The 23155-nt window shown below is 44.3% G+C and overlaps 1 protein-coding gene across 3 annotated transcripts in view; it reads right to left on the bottom strand.

Moving 5' to 3' along the window:
* kidins220a (kinase D-interacting substrate 220a) overlaps nt 1-23155 on the bottom strand; it is a 58212-nt gene that overhangs the window by 3152 nt on the left and 31905 nt on the right. The window contains exons 24-31 of one of the 3 annotated variants that reach the window (XM_074661418.1): nt 12220-12398; nt 8799-9010; nt 8236-8352; nt 4675-4707; nt 3414-3530; nt 2244-2342; nt 1222-1440; nt 260-481 (exon numbers count right to left, since the gene is read on the bottom strand). In XM_074661418.1, coding sequence (XP_074517519.1) covers nt 260-481; nt 1222-1440; nt 2244-2342; nt 3414-3530; nt 4675-4707; nt 8236-8352; nt 8799-9010; nt 12220-12398 — 1198 coding nt within the window. The remainder of the gene's footprint in view (nt 1-259; nt 482-1221; nt 1441-2243; nt 2343-3413; nt 3531-4674; nt 4708-8235; nt 8353-8798; nt 9011-12219; nt 12399-23155) is intronic. The other 2 variants (XM_074661419.1, XM_074661420.1) reach the window with 2 other exon arrangements.

Below are 23155 nucleotides of genomic sequence, written 5' to 3'. Positions count from 1 at the left end.
AGAGAAACAAAGACTATAAGCCAATAATTAAGAAACGCAAGAAGCAGTGATCTCCCCGTTTCCCAGCCCAGAATAAGACTTTTGCCATTGCCACATTTAAAAAACACAAGTTTAAGAAAGACATAACATAGAGGCTCAGAAACTACATCTACACAAGTTCATGACAACAGTTACCACACAGTGGGAGCTTCTACGCTATTTACGCCGTCAGTGATGCGATGGCAAAAACTCAACAGTGTACTTGTGAGTGTCCACCCACCCCTTTGTCCTCTGAGCTGGCAGCCTGGAGGAACTGTCCAGGGTGGGGCTGCACGGGCCTCTCCCCCCCACTGCCGGACATCTCCACCTGGGCCATCTGAGAGATGTACTCCCTGTAGGCATCGTGGTACTCAGACTGCTGCTTGTCTGTCAGCTTGCAGATGTCATTAGAGGATTCCTGAGAGTTGAGGCTGGACATGCTTGAGGTGCGGAGATTCGCCACCTGACGAGACGAGAGAAAAAGTTGGAACTGCTGAGCAAACATCCATGTAAAAGTAACTGAAGAGTTAGAGATGAGAAGAGACTGAATTGACACCCGAATCTAACAAATGCAGCACTTCAAAAATGCTATGAAATATTCAGAACAAGAGTGATAAAAGTTACTGGCAAAGGCCGCAGATGGCGTGGCAACGTAAGCTGTGGTGTGTTTTCAGTGTCGGATGATATGAATTTGAAAAAGATCACAAAGTGAGATCACGTAAAATAGCAGCAGAGCCAGCTGTCTACGTGTGAGTGTTTGCTCGTGTCTCAGAGATTTAACAAATTAAGAATAAGGAAGGTGAAAATAAAAATAAAAAAACAGGGGGCCCCTTGACACCTTTTGGTTCGCTGCAGTGTGTGTGTATTTTTATATTTCTGCCATGTTCAAGAGCACCATAAGCTTCCTCTGCTGTGCTCTTTTTCTCACTACAAACCACACTAACGTGAAACCAGTGAGGTCACCAACACACTGGTTTTTGGTGCGTAGGACTTGTGGCCATGTGACAGTTTGGGGTGTGTGACCTTGCGATCCCATTTGCGTTACACGCTCACACGTATGCTTACACCCGCAACCTCTTATCTCTTTTGCATGTTTATATGGGCGGGTATATAACGCGCATACACACAGTTCAGTCTGATCCTATCTATAGCTCTTAGTTGCGGTGCATTTTATACACTGAGCTCCTGACAGGAAAGACTGACCGGCCAGTGCGAAGTGTTGCTGTGTCTCTGAGGTTCCTCGAGCCCCGCTCCGCTGAGCTCCTCGAAGCTGAGGTTCAGGCTGAATGCCGCCGCTTCATGCTGGGCCCCCCCCGAGCGTCTGCTGGGCTCCCCGTGGTGCACGCTGCTGCCCTGCTCGCTAGCGGCTCGGGACTCGTCTTGAAGCAGAGCCTGGCTTTCAGCGTGACGTTGCTCCATCACCTTGGGAAAGACAGTTACAGTTCGCTATTTCAGATCGACACAGGACACGACGTGTGACATACAAAACCTGTTAGTAAAAACAAAAAACATATGCTCGTGAGAGTGAGCTGAGTAGAGCTATTCAGCTGTCCCCCCCTCCTCCTCCCCGACAAAACCTCCCTTCATCCAGATATCAGTCAGCCATCTTGAACCAGATGTCCGTGCTGGCTGTGTCCTGGCAACACAACACTGGTCAGTGCACGGAGCTGTAAGGCCACTGCACTTTCCAGCTGCTCCTACACGAAGCTCTGCATTGGATCTCCGGTAAAACACGACCAATCCGGGGCTCGGGTTTGGTATTAGGAGCAGGCAGACATCTGATGAGGTGGAGCCGGCTACATGTGTAAGTGATTTTCAGCCCCGGCTCAGCCGACTGGACTCCTGGCTGACTGACTCGTGCCCCTTCTCGTAATACGGATTATAAAATCTCCATCCCAATATCTCAGCGCAGCACAAGATGTGGTATTACGAGAGGCTTCTTGTTGGAATAAACAAGAGCTGACATATATCAACAGGAGGGTCCTGGCAAGGGCTGAGCGTCTGCAGAGTATCACAGAGTGAGGAGAGTGTATGCTATTGTAAATCTATTTCAGGCTTTTACTCTGGAGTAACGGAGGAGTAGTTGTTGGTGGACTGATGTTTTCTTTGGTCTTTTTTTATATGAAACAACAAACAAAAATCAATCCTATTTATAAAATTATGCATGCCCATAGCGACAATATTAAACCAGGCCGTGAGTTAAGTAAAGAGAAATTTAGTCTCACCGTTCCCCTGAAGAGCTGCCAGTCGCCGAAGTTCATCTCCATCTCTTTCTTCAGCTCGTCCAGGTTGCACTGAGACAGCACTCGGCCATTTATATTAGCCTGCGATGGACAGACAGGGAAGGGACCGAATGGTTTGTCCACTGATTGATTGACTTTATTAACACATGCAAAGTTGCATCAGGTCAAAATAAACCCAACGCAATCAAATAGGGAGACGGAAATGCATGAGAAGAAGAAGCTAAAAAATGAGTATGAAAAGAAAACAGACAGTAAGACTGTGTCCAAAATCATTCACTCATTCACTACTGATAAATACATATGTAAGCTATTTTGCGGAGTTGTCTCTTAGTGAAATGCTCTGAGTGAATTTAAGTTCCTCTTGGTAAGCAGTGATGCAGCGAATATATCTAGGGCTTTTATTGTGAAAGGTAAGAGTTAACAGCCGTTGTGAATGTGGAGGCAATAAGCGTATCTTCCCAAATTAATAAATACAATACAATAAGTACTTCGTGGCTGTTTGTGTCGTGATGCGCTGCTCTGCTCACATTATTTTCGCGCCGCAACTCATGGATTACATTCAGTTTTCCCATCTGGAACACTGTCATCAACTAAATTACAAATTTCCTTTTACATTACTATTTTATATTTACCTATGTTTATATATATTTTAACTGCACTATGTTATGCCTTAGATAATCATTTTGCTTTTATTACATTTACTTGTGGGATTTCCCCTTTTATTTATATAAATATATATATAAATATTTTATGAGCACTTTTTAAGGAACCTGAGACCAGAAAGATTTTCATTGCCATTGACTGCTTTGCTGGAATTGACAAATGACAAATAAAGAACCTTGAACCTTGATTTGTCTGAATCACGCTTCTCTCTTTCCTCTCGTCCGTCTGACATTTTTTCTTCAGCGCAATGCATGATGATATTTAGAGCTCGGTTAGTGATGTTGTCCACTACTTTTCACGATGCATTGTGGGATACTTTGAGTCCACCATAGGGTATAATAATTCTCACTATGCATTCAAACAGCACGATAAAATGGCAAACTTACTTTATAGTCCACTACGTAGTGAATAGTGAGAGATTTTTCAGCCTAAGTTTCTGAGAAAGTATCAGAAAATAGATCCAATTTTCAATGTTATTGACAGACGCACCTTCTTGATGGTGGAGGAGTACTGATGCAGCATGCTGGGGTCGATTCCCTCTATCTGTCTGACACGCTCACACACTGCATCTGTGTTCATAGAGCTGAGCAGGACCGCAGGAGAGACCTACATACACAATCACGCACACACAAAATCAGAATATAAACAACTTATCCAGAGTGTTTTTGTGAGTTTTAAGGTTACCGGGGCAAACTCTCACACTCTGTTAGACCGACTTATCACTCCTAACACGTTGATTAGGGCAAAACGAGCAACAATTCCTGGCAAAAGAGGACGTGCAGGCCTGTTACTGTGAGGCACACAGAGGTGCAAAACCACAATTCCCACACAGTAATTCTCTCTATCAGTCACACAGTGTTAAGTGTAAAAGTAAACAAAGCTGCCAACCCGTCCAAATACACCGTTACCTGCTCTTATTCTGTTTCTCGGTGTGTATATATAAGCACGTAAAGTGTGTGCACAACACTTAAGGGATGGAGTCTGTGAGTCGCCGTTGAGCCGAGTCGCGGTGAAGCAGCTCCATGGCTTGATGTGACTAATACCGGTGGCCTGTTGATGTTGTCTACGGCCTCACAGACAGCCAACGTGCCACACGCTGGCACAAAAACTAAACAAACCTCCTCCAACCACTCCTCCCCTCCCTTTCTGCACTCACCCCTCTCCCTCTCTCTCTGGCTCTGCTTGTCTTGAACCCTCACTCTTGTTCCTTCCTTCCCTCCCTCCCTTCCTTCCTTCCTCTCACATTCCTTCCCTCTTAGCCTCCTGCACTGACCTCCTACTCTCTCCCTCATCTCTTCCTCCTCCTTCCTACCTCCCTCCCTCGTCATCGCTGCTCTCTCTCGGCTATTAACACCATTAAGACATGGCTTCAGACTAAGCCCCCCCCGGCTTTGTTTCTGGTTTCGAGGGACAGAAGAGCAAAGCTTAGTCGGACTGTGAGTGGTTGTTGGACAAAAAAAGGAAACAAGCCGCTCACACAATACAGTACACAATAGTAGGTGCCAACTTTCTGTAGTGGTGGGCAAGAGGATGAAGTCTAGCTACTGTTCATGTCCACACAGTCTAGGATTTTCTCTAGAATGAAACTATGTTAGTGAATCTACTGAACTACCACAGGATGTGAAGTTGTGTTTTGCATTTAAATCTCTTTCTACGGCATGCTTTCTAGTACTCAACTAGTGCGTTAAATGAGGTAGCGATACGTGGAAGATTGAGTAAAGGGTTGGTAGCCATGAAAGTGAAGGTGTACCTGCTTTAATTTGTAAGGCAGCGACTTTAAATGCTTGATAAGGAGACAAAAAGAAGCAGACGGACAAATAGTCAGACAAAAATACACAGAGACAGTTATAACATTATGAAGCCGGGGCTGTACCTGTGAAAAAAAAAAAAAGGGGAGGAAGGAAGGGTGCAGAAATTAAGACGGAGAAGACAGAGCACACATGTTGAAGTCATCATCAGGGGACAGGAGAGACATTGACAACAGAGCAGACAGACATTTATCTGTCTCGCAGCAGGAGAGGAGACGGCTTCCTTTACAGTAGCCGCGCGTCAGGACGTCTGGGAAAAGAAAGAGGCTATTGGAAGTGGAGTTATTACACAAGGAGATTTTGTTTTCGCCGCAGTCAGCAGGCTTTTTGCAGTCATAATCTTTGCAGACAGAAAGGACTGCGGACGAGACGGCGACAGAGAGAAAGACCCAGAAATGAAAATGAGACATCTCTCACTCTGCGCGGAGAAAAAAAAAGCAGAAGTTTCAATTCAGGGAAGGCCTTGAATAAGACTCCTTCGATTCAGACTGCGAGCGCGTGTTCTAAGAACGTGAGCGAAGAAGCGTAAATGTCTGCGGGTGTGTCTGCGTGTGCGAACCCTCCCAGTGTGTGTGTGTGTGATAAGACTGTAATTACAGCTGGGCTGAGCTCAGGGCTGGGCAGAAGGATGGGGAAGAGGAAACAGAGCTCTGTGAGGGAGGAAGCGTCTTGGTAAGGAGATAAGCTCTACCAGCGCTGGGCTCATTGTCAGCGTGTGTGTGTGTGTGTATGTGTGCGTGTATGTATGTTGCCAGCCCCAACAGTTGCTCTGATGATAATCCCGGCAGCCCGAGGAATCCATACTCACACTTATATCTGCTAAGCAATTACACTGGGCTCGGCCCGCTTACATATCCAAAGACTCACACAAATGTGCACACACATCCACATTCACAGATTTGCAGAAATAGACACACGTGAAACACTACACAAAGAGATCAAGTGTGAACCAAACTGGGGATAAGACGGGCTAATGTACAGAGAAAAGCCAGAATGGGATGAAACTGAGGAAAGTTATACTAAGGAGGAAAGGAAACAAAAGGGAAGATATGAGGAAACAAAGAAGGGTGTGAGACAGTGATGAAGGTTTTAAAGAAAAGGAGGAGGATCGAAGCCAAAAAATGTAAAGGCACAGAAATACAGACGGAGAACGGAAAGAACATTACATAGTAATCTATATTTAAATCTTTCAAACAGCTCCTTTAAATGCTTGCCGGCAGCGCCACGATAAGTGGCTTTGTGGAGCAGAAATCTCCTGAGCAGTGTTATCATCAAATTGTTCTAATAGCTCTCTGTTCAAATGTGTGAATATCTGGGTGTAGGGACTCAGTTCTTGTCCGTGCAACTCGATGCATTCCTGAAGTGGGTTAACAACACTTTTAAGTCCATTTATAAGAGAATGGGAACGGCTGCTGTGCCAACATGAGAGTGGACTTCATTCAGCATGTTATATTTACATATAAAATACAGCTCTCTGTGTGGTTAGCGTGCTGTCATAGTCTCACCGGATGCAGTGTTTAATGTAAGCAGCAAACGACTAGTGTGAAAGTCTATATTTGTTGTAAACCACAGCAACAAAATAAGTAGTCCATATAGGCATGCATTTTACGCATTCAACACAAGAATTGAGGTTTGTAAACATGCAGATAATGAAGGACTGGTTGCATATTTGCATTGTCCATAGTGCACCACAACTGTGACTACATGTTACCATGGTAGGTTCAGAGGGACAGGAGGGGAGGCCTTCTCTGGCATCCTCTGCAATAACACCCTGACATGGGCACAGAATGGAGACAAGGATTGTATAGCAGAGGTGTGGACTCGAGTCACATGACTTGATGACTTTAGACTTGACTTGACAAAATAAAAAAAAGACAACACGACTTGGACTTTACCACCAGTGACTCATGACTTCACTTGGACTTGAGCCTTTTGACTTGAAAATACTTGATACCTTCCCCCAAGCCCAAAGATAAAAAAGTATGTTATTTAAAATGTGTGTGCACAAAAATGAGCAACTACCCGGTTCCCAGAGGTAACTCCGGCAGCGTCGGAGACGTTGGGTTTATTTATATGTTTGAGAGATCCTTTATTGAGTTGTTTGGGAAGAGGATATACTCGTGGGGGAAATAACTGAACTGAACAAAGTGAATTTCTATTTTTTGTTGTTTATTGCTGAACCCCCGAAAACGTGTGTACTTTTGTTGAACTCTGGACTCTTTATTTTTGGTGAATATTAGTGGGACTTACATTTGATTATCTTACACATAATTCTTTGTTTGAACCAATCTGACAGCATCCAATCAAGTTGCAGGAGAAACCCATGAAGAACTAATGTTACGTTACTGAGCGCCAGTTGGCGCCAGTTACTCTGTTGTTAAAATGTCATTACATTTGGTTGGAGAGCGCATTATGACTTGTTTAGGACTCGAAACTCAAAGTTTAGGATTTTGGACTTGCCTGTCTTGACTTGGGACTTGAGTGCAAAGACGTGATACGTACTCGTGACTTGCAAAACAATGACTTGGCCCCGTCTCTGTTGTACAGAGAGAAAGGCTAGTGAAAGTTGAGTTCATTACCACTCAATTTATGGAAAAACCTTTCACTGCTTTACTCCGGGCTCAAAGACTGAGAAATTCCACCAGCGTCAAGAGCTGTGCAGTGGTTGGAAACAGGGGCAGGGAAAACGGGGTGATATTAAAATCATCAGGAGGTAAAATGTAAAAGGTAAAACATCACATGGAGGAAAGGGAGAAAAGAGGAAGGAGGAAAGAGGTACTTGAGGAAGTGTTAAACAAGAAGTCAGAAAGTCACGCTGTAGGTCGACACAACGGACCTGACAGCATATGAAACATAACATATTCATATTATTTAGGGCTGAAACTAACGATTATTTTCACTGTCGATTAATCTGTTGATCATTTTCTTGATTAATCGATTAGCTGTTGGTAAAACATGTTGATGAGTGTTTCCCAAAACCCAAGATGACGTCCTCAAATGTCTTGTTCTGAACCACAACTCAAAAATATGTGGTTTACTGTCATAGAGGAGTAAAGAAAATATTCCCATTTGAGAAGCTGGAATCAGGGAATTTTAATTTTATTTTCTTGAAAAAAACAACTCAGACAGATCAATCGATTATCAAAATAGTTGGCGATTAATTTAATGGTTGACAACTAATCGATAAAACGTTGCAGCTCTAATATTATTGAGTGACATAATAGCGCTATATCCTGAGCTGGAGTCTTTGAAAGTGTAATTATAGTTATATAATTAATAATACAAATAGAGCAAGATATCCCTTAACTGGTACTGTTAGGAAACATTGAGTAAATAAACAGGAGACAGAGAGCCATGAGAGCCTGGCCAACGATTTAAACTTCACTTCAATCACAGAAACAATGTTGCATATTAAAAATACTAGTACAACTAGTATATCTGCGGCTGTAATCATCTAGTGCGCGATAGAGGCACATGTCAGATGGATCTACGTCTTTACTTACAAGTCCATTGGAGTTGTCCTTAGGTTGACCGGGTGGTTTATTGGAGGGGCGCGAGGATGAGGGGACATGGTGGGTGTAAGGCCGTGGCAGGTGATACACATGATGGGGGAAATAAGGCTATGAGGGGGAGAGGAGGGATTGTGGAGAGGAGAGGAGGTAAAAAATAAAATGAAAATCATAATGAGGGAGGTCAGGCACACAAAAACAAAAATGCTGCAGGGAAAAGATGCTATTGGTAACTTGCTCATCCTTTCTCAGTAAAGTGAGGTGCAGGTTATTTAAAAAACACATGGTCATATTCAAAAACCTGTTTACTGCACAATTTATTCAGGTGTAACTGCCAAGTGGGTCAATGCAATGCTACATTATGATAACGTGCAGAGGACTGAGCAGCTAAATTCAGAAAGAGTCTTTTTAAAAACATTGATCACTGGTAGATAATGGCCAGCAATTCCAATTTTATTCTCTTTGTTTATTTTTAGATTATCAAGAAGATCATTTTCTCCATTAATACCACTAGATGGACTCTGATTATCCACATATATGTCCCTTTCCTGTCTCACCCGGTTGTAGAAGGGGTGCTGAGGGCCTGTCATCCCACTGAAGTAGGCGCTGTGAGGCTGAGGAGGCATGGATCCGGCGAAGGAGCCCGCTGGGGAGCAGCCGCCTGTGTGCTGGCCATAAACTGACTGAGGACGGGGCACTGCTTCTTGCATGGGCAGCGTGGGATAGGTCACTCCTCCCATGTTCATCTGCTCCCTGGCCGCTCGCACATCTAAGAGAGGACAAAGCCGGGGGGAAGAAAAAAAGAACAAGAGGAGGAAGTGTTTATCTGCGATGCTGACGATCATGTCTTGGCTATGACTATAAAGACCCTTCAGATCCACCCACGCATCAATAATTTAGCTTTATTTCATCATCTCAAGAGAGTTTAGCCAGTTGTGAATCCACAGAGAAAAAAAACAACATATCAAATATTCAGCAAAATTCCTTGATTCTTGAATCACTTTAGGGAATACAACAAGGACGTTGTTCCTGAACATGTTCTCCTCGTCCAAAGACGATCAAACGACGAAAATGCTGGAGAGGAAAACGAGCGCAGATGTTACGATTACAACTGTGAATTCCATTCTCACTGTGATTTCTATTACTGCGTTTGTTCACGAACCAGCAGACGGGCTGATATTTCCAAATGATACGCCAGCCACGTGACGATTATGGCACACACACACGGAGGCCCTGACAAATAAATGCTCCCATGTAAACAAACAGAGCAGACCATGTGAACTCACAGACACTATCACACAAGCACTTTGTTTTTCACATAAATCAATTTGACTTCGAGAGGAGTCGAGTAGACGCTGAGGAGGGAGCTTTGGTGAAAACCTCCCAAATTAATGTTAAATCAGCCCGCAGACAGAACAGAGTGGCTCTGTGTGGCTGGCAAGAAAGTACGAACCAGAAACAGAAGCAGGCACCAGAATGTCTCCTGGTTATACAAGTGGCTGCTGAATGACACGCTGAGTGAGACCCAATCCAGCCTGCGAACACAATGGGGGCCTTATGATGTGAGTCAGGCTCATGGGCGGGTATCACTGACAGCACTGCCCACTGGCTGGCCACAGGACACCGGGCACCAAGAGAACCGACTGGGCCGCGGAGGGAGTGGAGGAGCATTGGTCACCTTCCGCTCCCCGGGTACACGTGTGGAGGTGAAAATACACACACTCTTTTGAGCACACACGTGGATTGATACATATAAATACCTACACACACTTTTAGGACAAGAGTCCGGTAAACGCAGACTGGACGTCTGGTTGCAGAGCTCAGTCAGCTGCGTCCTCTCCATGACTCAATTTCAGCTGAATGGAACAGACTTTGTGTGTGTGTTGGTGTGTGTCTGTGGTCTCATAACACTATGATGCAGCAGCTTCACACTAGGCGTCATTGACACTCCTGTATGGGCTGTATGGACGCTGACGCACGGTAGCAAAAGTACAGTGCCCGCTCTGGCTTACAGTTTAATTCTGATGCACTATTACGTCACTATAACTGCGAACTGTGAAATTTGGTGCAGGCAGGAGGCAGATTGGTGGCAGCGAGTGAAAATAATGTCCTGATTCCACAGTGTCAGGTCAAGTCTATTTTATTTATATAGCCCAATATCACAAATTTGCCTCACGGGGCTTTACAATCTGTACGGCATATGACACCCTCTGTCCTTTCTCACTCTCGCTTCGGAAAAGGAAAAACTCCCCAAAACAAAAACCCCTTAAAAAAGGACTGTATGTAAGTTTTTACACATATGAATGTTTTTTATTAGTTTTTTTATTGCCAATGTGTGAACAGTTTGTAACCTAACCTAAAAAATGAGACCTTCCAGTAGACTGCTTTTAACGTGAGGAATATGGGTCAGCTTTTATGGGAAAATCCAAAAGATGTGACTTCATACGCGCTCGCTAGTGCCTTTATTTGCAGCTCTGCTACAGGGCTAACAATGTGCAACGATAGATAAAGTTTGGTTTGAAATGGAGTTAACTAACGCCAACAAATGACCAGCCACCAACCACAACTCAGACTCCAACATAAACTCCACGGAAGCACAAAAAAACAAAGTTATTTCTAGTGAAACATCGGCCGGGCCTTTGATTCATGGAGGGACCTTCGTTTGGTTTTAGGTACCAAAGTGGACCCCGAGCTGGCAAAATTCCTCTTGGACAGGTAACATTACTGCCAAGCATGCAAAATATATAATGATATTGTGGTTTTAGCTGGCTAATGTTGCTAACGTTAATCAACATGATGCCTGTCAGTCTTCAGTCTTGTGTGTCGCTTCACTGTTTTGACCGATGCTCGCGTGCAACGCTGACTGTCGTAGACTTAACGGCCACAGGTGTTTTTTGTGATTCTTACATAGAGCCCCTTTAACAGGAAGAAAACAATGGAAGAAACCTCAGGAAGAGTAACTGAGGTGGGATCCCTCTCCCAGGACGGACAGGCGTGTAGTGAGTAGTGGAAACCTGCTCGACATTTGATTGTTTGGAAATGAGAAGCAAGCTGTGGCTTTCTGAGAGCCCCTGCAGTGGGTGATTTTAGAGCAGACCCTGCTGCAATGTTATGAGTAATGTCACTGCCAAATGAGCTGGCACCGAATTCAACACATCACATAGAGGACGGTTCTCTGTTTCTCCGTGCTATTGTATACTCAACCCTTTTATGTACTTTAGACAAAACCGTACAATTAGCCGCTTTCTCTCTCGCACACACAAACAAACAAACAAACAAACAAATACGCATATGTGCCCAAACTCCTTGTCATGATGGCAATTTTAGAGCGTGAGAACAATGTGATCTTGAGCTAACCCGAAGAAACTTGGAGAAAACTGTTTGTTCTTTACTCAAATGTATTTTGTATGTTGAAATACCAGATTTAAGATTTTAGTAAGTGGGACCATAACAATTTCTAAATACACCCATCAGATTTTATGAAATGTAAAACTTTAGTTTTTTTAGAAGAATGGCATGCCTCAGTTTTGAGTTTTTCTCTTTATATTTCCACATTTATTTGTTTTTTTTATTTATATATTCTGTTATTTATTCCTCATTATATTTCCACATGTATTTATTCTTTTATTTATTTATCATTATATTTTCACATTTATTTATTTATATATTCTATTTTTTATTCCTCTTAATATTTCCACATTTATTTTCTTATTCTTTTACAGATGTATTCTTTATTATGCACCTCCTTTGACTCCATATTAGACAGTAATCTCCAGCACCATCTTCAAAGCACCAAATAAGGGAATATCTTTTGGAAAAATGTTAATCCCTGCAGCAGAGACTTGTGAAATCAATGCCAAGGTGCCCTGAAGCTGTTCTGGCGGCTAATGGTGGCCCCAACACCTTGCTAAGAAATTTGATGCTTTTTTTTTCTTTACATTTTTCACCCATCTGTACAAATACTGAGTGTGTATGAACCTGCTATGATCTCCCTGAGTTTGGGGTCCAGGTTGACGGTGCAGGGCAGGAACATCTCCACGTCTCTGGCAGCGAGGACGGGCGTCCTGGACGACAGGAAGACCTCGAAGCTGCGGATGTCTCCATCGATCTCCAGCAGCGGCTCCACGTCCTTCGTGGTGGGGATGTTTTTGGAGATTCTTCAGAGGAAAAAGGAAAAATTATTCACAAATATTAATCTTGATGATTTGAAGAACATGATTATTTGGTTATTGGAACTTCAAATTCAGTACAAATTGGAGATAATGAACAAAAATAAATTACTATACAACTAAATTCTACAACTCTTGACTGTGAATAACCAAATGCTTATAAAAGACAACACAATAAGTTATGCAGTCTAATTGGCATGTGACACAAATATGTCAACATGTCAGTTTTACACTAAATTCTGACTGCCACACTCTGACGAAAAAAGAAAAGAGGAAATAACAAGCAGTACTGTTAAGATTGAAGAGATATGCAACGGTCATCATCATCATGAGAGCAGAGAGATAACTGGATTTAGAGAAGGCAAGATAGTGAAAGGGGGGATGTTTGAGGACAGATAGAGTGAGGGATGTTATCTTTTCTCAGCAGAGGAGGAAACCTGAGAAGATGACAATCAGGGTAATTTAGCAAGCAGCAGACGGAAGCGCGTCACGATGCGCTGCTACGGTTAACATGATGTTTGTTATCGCAGACCATAAGTAAACACCATGTTTGGAGATTGTTCCATTACTGTGTGATACAGCTTTTCCTGTCTATACTTCAGAAAAAAACACAACAGTATTATAACAAGAATGTCAGATTAAAACAATTTATAGACACCGTTTAAAAGTATTTCAAATTCTGCATAAACCCTGGCACCATACAATATAAACAAAGCTTAATCCAGTGGTTTAAAAGAGGCAACAGCAAGGTGGGAAATCCAATTTCAGCTGCACAAGGTTAAAAAAGGATATCAGTTTAATCAAGGACAGCGTAACATGAAGAAAAGCAAACACCAACAACCCAGGGCAATCGTTACATCTGGTTAATCCCATCATTCAGACATGAAAATATGAAACTCGGAGTGACTTGCGACGCCGGCCATTCATCACCAGAATGTGCCGCTCTTATCAGATGAATGGGGAAAACTCCAGCAGGGAGCAGGCATTTTTCTCATCTCTGCCTCCATTTCTCATCTGAACCCTTCATCATTTTCTCTCCCCGCATCCTACTTAACCTTCCCTTCCTTCCAGTTCAACCCTCCTTCCCGTACATCGCCGAGTCTGTGTACTGGTATGCTCTGCTGAGAACACGGCCCGATGAGCTGGGTTTTTCCCTGGGCCTGATCTGTTTTTTGAGAGCGAGCACAGGCTGGCCTTTCTGTGGCTTGATTGGATGATTAGTACCATCGCTGCAGCACGCTAGCGAAGTCAGTGTGAGGTCAGCATCTGGCGAGGGTTCAACAGCACACTGTTAGCTAATAATCCAAACAATCAGATGAACAAATCCAGTTAACAAACTGGCTGAAATGTTCCCCGTCTGCCCAGTCCACTGAGGCTTGTCATACCTCAGTGACGGTGGACAAAACAAGACCGCAGAGCCTGCACTCAGTTATGAGTTATTTCATTTTAGGCTTTTAGCTGATACTCCTATCCAGACTGCTTACAGTGAGTGAGCAGGTAGGGGTCCAGTCCTCTGTTCAAGGACATTCTGACAGGACAGATGGCTGGTGATGGACACATCTGCTGTTGCAGGACTCGAACCTGTGACCTTGTGGTTACAGGATGTCTCTGACCAAATGTACAAGTCTGGCAAGAAATACAGGGATGGGGGTGTTCTAGAGAGGCATTTTGACATGATAAGAAGTACAAAAAAAAAGGGGAGTTCACATGTCGTGTCTTTTGCGAGCACAAATTCATTATATTTAAATGGAGACGCATGACAAGCACACTCAAAACCAGCGTGCTTTTTTTTCCTAGCGTGTTTGCGGCGCATCAAGATGGAATGCAGCAAGCGCACCACAGGTGATGGGACCAGAATTAACCAATTAGCTCCACAGGACTGCTTCACCCTTAATGATGGCATCTAAAATCCTAAAGGACGCAGTAAACATACTATTAACAAGTCCATGTTACACAGTATTTTTTCCCTGATAACGCTTCATTGTGAACTACAAATCCGTGTTGTAATTGTCGGGAGGAAAGCTAGTTAACGTTAGCTGTTAGCAGCCGGTGGGCAGCACAGTCCTGCGGAGCTAACAGGTAACATTAACGGAGGTTCCAAGTTTCATTATGATGCGTTAATGGAGGAGATGTTTTCACAGCGATAGAAAATAGATATTAGAGAGAGAATTGTGACCCGTTGAACTTCCTAAAACTAGCTCTAAGTGTTCTGTTTTTGTTTAATACCATGGTATCGAATTGGGTAACAAGAATCATGATTTCACTGGTATTGGTTATTGACTAATACATGTATGGTATTGTGACATCCCTACAAAGGATGTCCCAACATCCAGTTGAAAGGTCAGCCAAACTGAAGATGGAAGAGCAGCTGGCGTTTTCCACATGTTTTAGACCCAATGGGCCCTAACTGAGTCAAATGTATAATATTAGAGTGCCTCATTTTGCCCATGTGCCAAACCCCCCCCAAACTACCTGTACATTTTCAGGTGACGAAGAATCGCAATCTAAATTATTGACACTAAATCTATATTTTTGCATCTGTGCTCCATTCATACACCCTCTCCCCAACCCTATTTGATCCTCCTGCAGAGATTCACTCTTCAGCAGACCAGCCCAGGTGGGTCACCCCAACCCCACTGTCCCCACCCAACGGCCAGCACAGACACACACACACACACAGACTGAAAGAAGAGAGAATAAGGCTGTGAGCAGGGCGGACACAGAGGCACAGCTGGGCTCCAGTGGACAAAGCCCTCTCAGTCTTTCTTCCATTAGAACCTTTAACAAGACCCAAAAGGTCAAGGAAGCTCCATGTTGGCACACAGATGATGAACCCCCGCTCATGTGACCTCTGCTGGGGAGGATGAGTGGGACTCTGAAGGCACAGATGTTACCTGCATGCGCACAAACACATAAACAGCAGCGGTGAGCGGCACCGGTGCTGATTCAAACAACAACAATCGACAAAAAACAACTGTGTAATGTCCAGCGTATACACCTGGGCAGCGAGGATGGGGAGATTCAAAGGCACACAGATGAAGGGTGGAGTGTGTGTGTGTGTGTGTGTGTGTGTGTGTTTGTGTGTGTGCATGTGCAAACACATGTACAGTATGTGTGGGTGTTTGGTTCCTTTTCCCATGAACTGTATTAACCCGTATACAGACTGAGAGAAGCCTGTGCTTTTCCCCATTTCCAGCTGGCTTACTGCTGTTTATTTGTGGGTCTGCAGACACAGACCAACAGGAGCCAGTGACTCACACGCAAACACACACAGACACACACACACACACACACACACACAGGGCACTTCCTTTTGCTATATAGAGAACACCCTCCAAAGATTTTCGAAGGAATCTTGAGTCTTTTTATAGGACAATCTAACATAACTCAACGGTGTGTGTGCACACAGTTTGGTCGTACGGTGCCAAAACTGATAACGGACAATAATGATGAAACTCAGACTTATCTAGTTGTAGTGATATCAGACACTTTTGGCTACTTCGTACATTTATTATAGCCTAAATAGTTCAAGAACTCATCCATCTTGCTTTATTATCACAGTCAGTTGCCTTTGGAGAACAGAGACAATCGCCCAACAACAAAAGGCATCCAAGAAACTACCGACAATAGCACACATTTCGCTGACCTGCGTGATTTGCTCTGGACCTGCTGTCGTACAACACGCAGTAGCACAAACAGCTGCATCTTCCAAAAGACAACCGGGAGCTGGTGAGAAGAACAAATCAAGGACACCCATCACTGAGTTACACACCCAGACAGATGGAGAGGAAAAAAGGGGAGAGCGAGAGAGTAAGAGGTCCATTCCTGACGTTCCCAGCTGACTGCAGGAGCGACTGGCCACAGCTCACACTGTAAGGCTACATCCACACTCATTTACATTTTGAAACTTTTGCGTCCACACTACTCCGGCGTTTTCGAGCCCCTAAAATGGGGACGATTGAAAATGACGCTGACCCCGTTTTTAGGTTTTAAACTCTGGGGTTGCATTTTAGTCTGGACGGGCAGAAACTTTAAAAATAATGATCAGTCTTATCAGTCATGACGTGTCCTTCCTCCGTCCCTATCACATGAACCTTTTCCAGAAGACAACAAACAAGCACCAGTGGGTAAGTCCAACATGGATAACAAGTTACAAGCGTTGCTGACCCTGTTGTCTATGCTAGCAGCTGTTGTGCAGTTAAATTCTGCATTTCAGATCTCTTTATCTTTGGTCTTACTTTTGCTGTTCTTCTTTCGTAGTATTTTCTGCAACTGAACAACCAGCCACGCTAGTTCCTGTTTACACCAGCATGTGCATGCCCAGTGTAGATCATTGGTAAAGATCAGAGGGCACCAACCATCAACCATCAACCACCAAAGGAGGTTGAAAAGAAGAATTTTAGAAAAGCAAAAAAGAAATGAAGAAACAGAATTACTGGAATACAGATGAACTAACAGATGACAATCCATCAGAGACCATTCTGGCCAACATGCTTGACTGCGTGGTGTTACAGAACAAACAGTACCCATTAAATGACAACATGAGGTTTAACCACTTCAAATGACATCATTTGCAGTTAACTAATGAGGAGCTGTTGGCCTTGGCATTAAGCAATTGACACAAATCACTTCAGACTTAGTCATTCTCACAGTGAACAGACGATACAGGCGAAATGAACAAAGCCATTCTTATCAGCAATCAGTTGCCAAATGACAAGATGGATGCTCGGGTTGGGGCGCCAAGGAAATCAGCGTGCTACTTTCAAGCAGACCAAGGACGAGTGAGATAAAGGCCGTCGGGCAGCCCGGCAGCCGTTCCTGCACAATGGGTCCATTGACGGGACCCAGCTTATAGCTGCAGCAGTACAGGCGCTTAGGCCCAACCGCTCTCTGTGTGGCGTGGCCACTGGGAGCTTTCTGAGCTTATCCAAATGCTAATAGGTCCCAAAGCTGACTGGAGTGTAGCCTTTCTTCTCCTCTCAACCTCCCACACGCTGCAGCTGACGGGAATGAGCAGAATTCATCTCTCTATCCCTTCCGTCCGCTATTTGGGCGCTGAAAGTATGAATGTGCCACTTGACTTTGCTTTACAGCTGCCCTCTGTGCTTACGGACGACATGCGCGCACACACACGCCACAAAGAGGTGGTCTTGCTGCCAAACATTTCCATAAAGGGGCCCAAAGACAGAGAGAGATGCCTGCAGAACAGACAAACGCCTGTGCACATTGTGTTTGAGAAGCTCAAGAGTTTCAATGTCAGACACTGTTGCGACCAGTACAACAGAGTGTGGGTGAAGAAGTTAACCAGGCCCGGGTCCGGCACATTCTTCTCCTGGTCAGAGTCGCTGGCACGGTGTCTGCCAAGCGTGTGGATGAACCCGGCGAGGGCCTCTCTGGGAAAACAGTGGACAGGCGGACCAGCGAGCTGGCGCGTGGACTCGCAGCATCAGTGCTGAGAGAGGTTATTGTTACGTGGAAGCTGCCAAAGCCTCCACCACCCCAAAGGCGGAGGGGTGGGAGTGGGAGCAAAAATATGTTTTCACTTTAGATGACGCCATGTTCTTTGTCTCCTCAAAATCCAGACGTATTTCCTTGATTTGGATCAAATGCTTCGAGTAGCGTGGACACTCTGTCTCTGCTTACCTCTCAGCCTCTAACTTTCTTTCTCGCTTCCCTGTCTTGGCTGTGCCAACTGACAACTTGTGGTAGCGTCTGCTTTCCATGTACATTCGTGGCAAAGTTTAGTCCAATAATTGAAACTCTCTTGTACTAAGCTGGACCTGTGCATCCCAAAGCAAACCACAGAGACAAGCAGGCTAATGGGAAACACACACAGGCTGATAAAAACCAAGCTGCTTTTTCAGAGCGAGCGGCCTCTCCTTTGAGACGCGCTCAGGACTCAGTGGTTCCCTGAAATGTTGATTAAACTCATGTGTAGCGCCGAAACGGAGCCTCCTTGTTCCAGACCCCAAAAACCTTAACTGAACCCTCCACTCAGGCCTCATTCTTGACAAATAGTAAAAAACTAAACCTCAACTTGGTGATTTATGTGCCAGAAGAGAGTTTGGAGCATCTTAAGGGCCATGGCAAAGTTCGTCCATTGTGACACTAATTGCACCACAGAGTTCATATCAGCGCATGTGGTTGTTTGATAGCCGTAATGGTCAGTCGATAGGCCGTGTGATGCGGAGTTAAGTGGGGTGGACTGCAAAAGTGAAGGCAAATGTGCTCTTCTGCAGCAGATAGGATCCAAATACATCTGGAATAAGTCTGTTACGGAGCTAAAATCCATACAGTGAGTGATGAATGTGACGAATAAAGCCTGGGATTCTCAGGCTGAACTTTTAATCCTCTGATTAACTTCACAGAGTGGGACGTGTGCATCAGAAATAAGATGTGAGAGGGATAGGGTAATGTCAATGAGTAGAAAGAGCTAGACAGAGAGAGCGTTGTGCAGTAAAACTGATTATTACAAAAGCTTCTCTACTCCAATTTGTGTCTGAGTTTGTGGCGGCGAGGAAAAGCCTCTCCTGATTATCAAGAACTTTCTGAAGCACATTGCTCGAGAGACCTCAGCAGGCAGATCTGATAACTAAATCCTTGAGCTATACAGCAGTTGGTAGCATGATCACATGCCACATTAAAAGCTGCTTTAAAAGCAAAGATTTCGGAAGAAAAGGACACTCGTGATCCCTCCCAATATAGGCTGAATAGGCTCAATCTCTAATACGCCGTCTTTGGTCTTGCTCGTTTTGCCATTTCAGTGTGGTTTCTCCGCACCCTAAAAGGGCCTGACCTCCATTGACTTCTGAAGGGCCAGGATGTTAACGTCATTTAAGCATTGAATGTGTGTGTGCGTAACCATCAAGTGTGCCCGTGGCTCCCGCGGCGGCTGAGTGGCAAATCTCGTTGTCCACTTAAAGGTCAGCGCTGACCCTCTTGCAACCCTGCGCTGCTATTTATAATCAGCCCCCCACCTTCCAGCAGTTCCGGCACAAAGAGACAGCCGAGCGGGAGGGAGAGAGAGAGATCAGCGATAATGCTCGACACCACAGAAATACCAGAGTATCAGGCAGATGCCTGCTTCTCCGCCCTTCCGCGCTCCTCTCCTTCCATCTCGGTGTCACATTTAAATGTTAATCCATACTTGTCGTCGCCGACGGACGACTCTGTGACTAAAGAGCGGAGGCCAGTCAGAGGTGTAGCGGAGGCTTTTATTGCATTTGAAATGATTCTTTATGCTTCGCACAAAAAAAGGGAACAGAGCAGTTCTCTTGTTTCAGACCAATTAGACTAATCCTTCAACCTCGGCTTACAGGCAGAAATGAAAAGGGCTTTGAGGATTTGCTAACAAAGAATGCTGCATGACGTTCTTTCCGTGCTCACGTGGTTAGCCTCTGCGCACAAATACATAATCAAAAACTCACCTTGCGCACACACACACACACACACACACACACACGCATACCCCTCCTCCTGTGTCACCTGCATCATACAGGCCGTTTTTACATTTCCAGCAACTCAGCGGGGGTTGAGTGGTGGTGGAGCTGGCTGATTCATGTCTGAGTCACCACCGCCAAACACCTGAGGGATGGAGGAACGACAATGGTAGCCGGACCGACACACACACACACACACACAGAATCAGCGGAGGACCAGTTTCACTGTATAACAGCCAATGTGGGACCCAGGGGACATGTGCATGTGTGTGTCCACCACCTGGACTATCTCACATGGAGCAGCAGCATCACCTGAGGCTTCGAATACACCCGAGACACAAACACACCAATGGCAAACTGGTCTAGCAGTAATCCCGCTGGTCTGATCCTCTACAGTATTCACCAATTCTTTTACCTCGTTTTACCTCCTGAGACTCTTTTCTTCTCACTCTCTCTTAATGCCCTCTCTTATCTAATACCAACCCTCTCCGTTTTCCATCTTTATCTCACACCTACCATACTTTTCTTTTTTTTGTCTCGCTCTTTATCTATCTACTTGTCAGTCAGGGGGTCTGTCTGCACACCGGTGTGTAGAATCAATGCCAGTGTCCTATCAGGGATGGAGCCAGGACTCTATTGAGACATAGGTGGTTTTCACACCAGCCTTTTCAAATTCACACACGTTTTCAGGGCCTCTTGGCAAATAGCAGCGCAATGAGCGACGGCATTACCAGTTTTACTCCGTCTTTCACTGAAACACCTCCTGGAGGGATTTAGCACGGCGACAATGGGCTCCCTTAGAAGAGGACACAGAGAAAAATGTTTTTTTTTTTAGCATCTGCTGTGCATCTAGATGACAGAAAGTGTCACGTATACGACGGGAATTCACACGAACAATAGGCCGCGTCGCAAAGAATAAAGACTTTTCATTTGAGGGCAGGAAAAGTTCAAAAGTATTCATCATAAGAAAAGAATAGGATTTCTTTTTTTTTTTTGGCGGCCAGATATTTAAGAGCTTATTAAAGGATTCCACATAAAGGGAATCACCCGCATGAGCTTTGGAACAGCACTTTTATCCCGGCACATAATTGCAACCAAATTACAATAATTGTGCCAATTAAAGTAATCCTGAATGAAGAGAGTGTCATCTTAATGTTTCAGTACTTGGGATAAGAGTCTCTCTAATTAAGACTGAATTGCCTGGCTACGTATTCATTCAGAGTGCGATTAGTGAGAAAAGAAAAAAGAAAAAAAGTTTTCAAGTGTCCGAGAAGTGCCTGGCTCTAGTCACGTCGCTGAGAGGGGGGGATTGTTTGGTTGATTAATGCAGGGTCAGAATAACAAAACAGAGAGGAAGACGGGATGAAGGGTTGATTCTTCAGAAGCTGTGACGTAAGAAGTAAAAGCACTAAAGTGCGTCAAGATTTGGAGATTTGTTTTACACACAAAACGGGATAAACACAGTGACACTGCAATGAACAGCACACCTAAACACTACAATTTTACCTGACAATGATTTCTCTGCTGTGTTCTGCCTCCTGCGCTGTGTAAACGTGTGTGTGTGTGTGCGTGTGTGTGTGTGTGTAAGCACGTTTGTTGAATGCAGCCTGCATCTCAGGGTCTGATTAATTGCACTGATTCTCAGAGGAGTTGGGGGTGACATATGCTCTTGCACTGGTGTGAGAGTTAGGTCTGTGTGTGTGTGTGTGTGTGTGTGTGTGTGTTGCATGCGTACACACACACACCAGCTTTACGTGTGATCTGAGGTGTGTGTGCATGCATATGTTCAAATGCTTGTAGTGGCAAATAGTGTTTGTACGTGTGCTCGTTTCAGTTACAGAGTGCATGCATTTTGCCACAGTTTGTGCATGTGTGTGTAAGCGTGTCTATATATGCAATAGTTTGTGTGTGTGTGTATGTGTGTGTGTGTGTGTGGGTGTGTGTAATAAACAGAGGATTCAGGTGCAGCGCCAGAAAACACACTCCTGAGTGCGGCGGGGGCATCCTGGCACAGACAGGGCACCAGATGTCAGAGCAGTGCAGGAACCTGCTCAGTGGACCAGTGACACTTTTTTTTTTTTGCTCTAGTGCTGAAAACGGGATCTGGGCATCCAAGAATAAACTCTCTGAGGGGCCCGACTGAACCCGCCCCCATACATCATTAGGTCCAAATATGTTAACCCCTCAACCAAAGCACTGAACTATTTCACTTTCAAACAAATCCCCACTGTCAAAATAATGTAAAACTAATAATTCAAGACATTGACTGACACTGTTGCCTAGAGACTGCATGAAGAGTCCTTTAAAAGTCCTTGTAGGTGTTTCCAGAGATACAGGAAGTGACTGATCGAGTCCTCTGATGTTGGATTCACTTATACTTCCATGCTGGTCTGTGCGATTGATACTCAGAGCTTTCTCTCGTACAGTACAACTTGCCTAACATATCACTAGGGCTGCTGCAACAACAACAACAACAACAAAACAATAACAACAATTATTTTCAACAATCATCAATAAATCGCCAATTATTTCAATAAGTTGATTAATAATTCGATAAAATATTAGAAAACAGAGAACAATGCCTATCACTATTTCCGGGAACGCAAGTCGACATCACCAAATTGTTTGTTTTTGTCTGATCAATAGTCCAAAACCCAAATGTATTCGGTTTACTATCATAGAAAACAATGCAAATGACTTGAATGATTAATGGACTATCAAAAAATACAGACTCCACATCAATTGTACCGCTTTGCTAAGGACAATATCCCCACTGTTGAAGTGGAATACTCCGCAATATCCCTATGGCTTGCTGGGAACGAATCTCTGAAGCTGCGTTTCAGTCAGGCAACACCTTTATCAGGCACTAGGAATCTTCATTACTTTCAACACATTTCCAGAACGAGGGTCACGGCACAGCAGTTCTTTTATGCAACAACTCAAATAAGAGAAGAACCAATCACAGTTTAAGTTGAAGAAGAAATCAAAGGTATGTCACAGTTCAGGATGCCAGAGACTGATGGTTTGGTATGATGGTGTCTGTTGATCTGAAACAGCATCAGGTAGAAACCAAAAGGGACCTTCCACATCTTTCCCAAGACATCTTGATCAACTCTAGGTTGATTTGGGCGATGTGCTCACATCAGTGGAGCTATATTGGCAGAACATACTGTCTAAGTCCAAATGAGGTGAGCGAAGCATCATCAGCTCTTGACCGGACGCTTCAAAATAAAAAGTTGAAATCTTCGCACCTTCACGACTTTTCACTACAGATTTTTGCTGACTTGGGCTTCCTTATATTCTTCT

This window comes from Sebastes fasciatus, chromosome 15, assembly GCF_043250625.1.
Source record: "Sebastes fasciatus isolate fSebFas1 chromosome 15, fSebFas1.pri, whole genome shotgun sequence".
Taxonomy (NCBI): domain Eukaryota; kingdom Metazoa; phylum Chordata; class Actinopteri; order Perciformes; family Sebastidae; genus Sebastes; species Sebastes fasciatus.
Note: the sequence above shows the minus strand (reverse complement) of the source record. Positions and strands in the feature narration are given on the sequence as shown.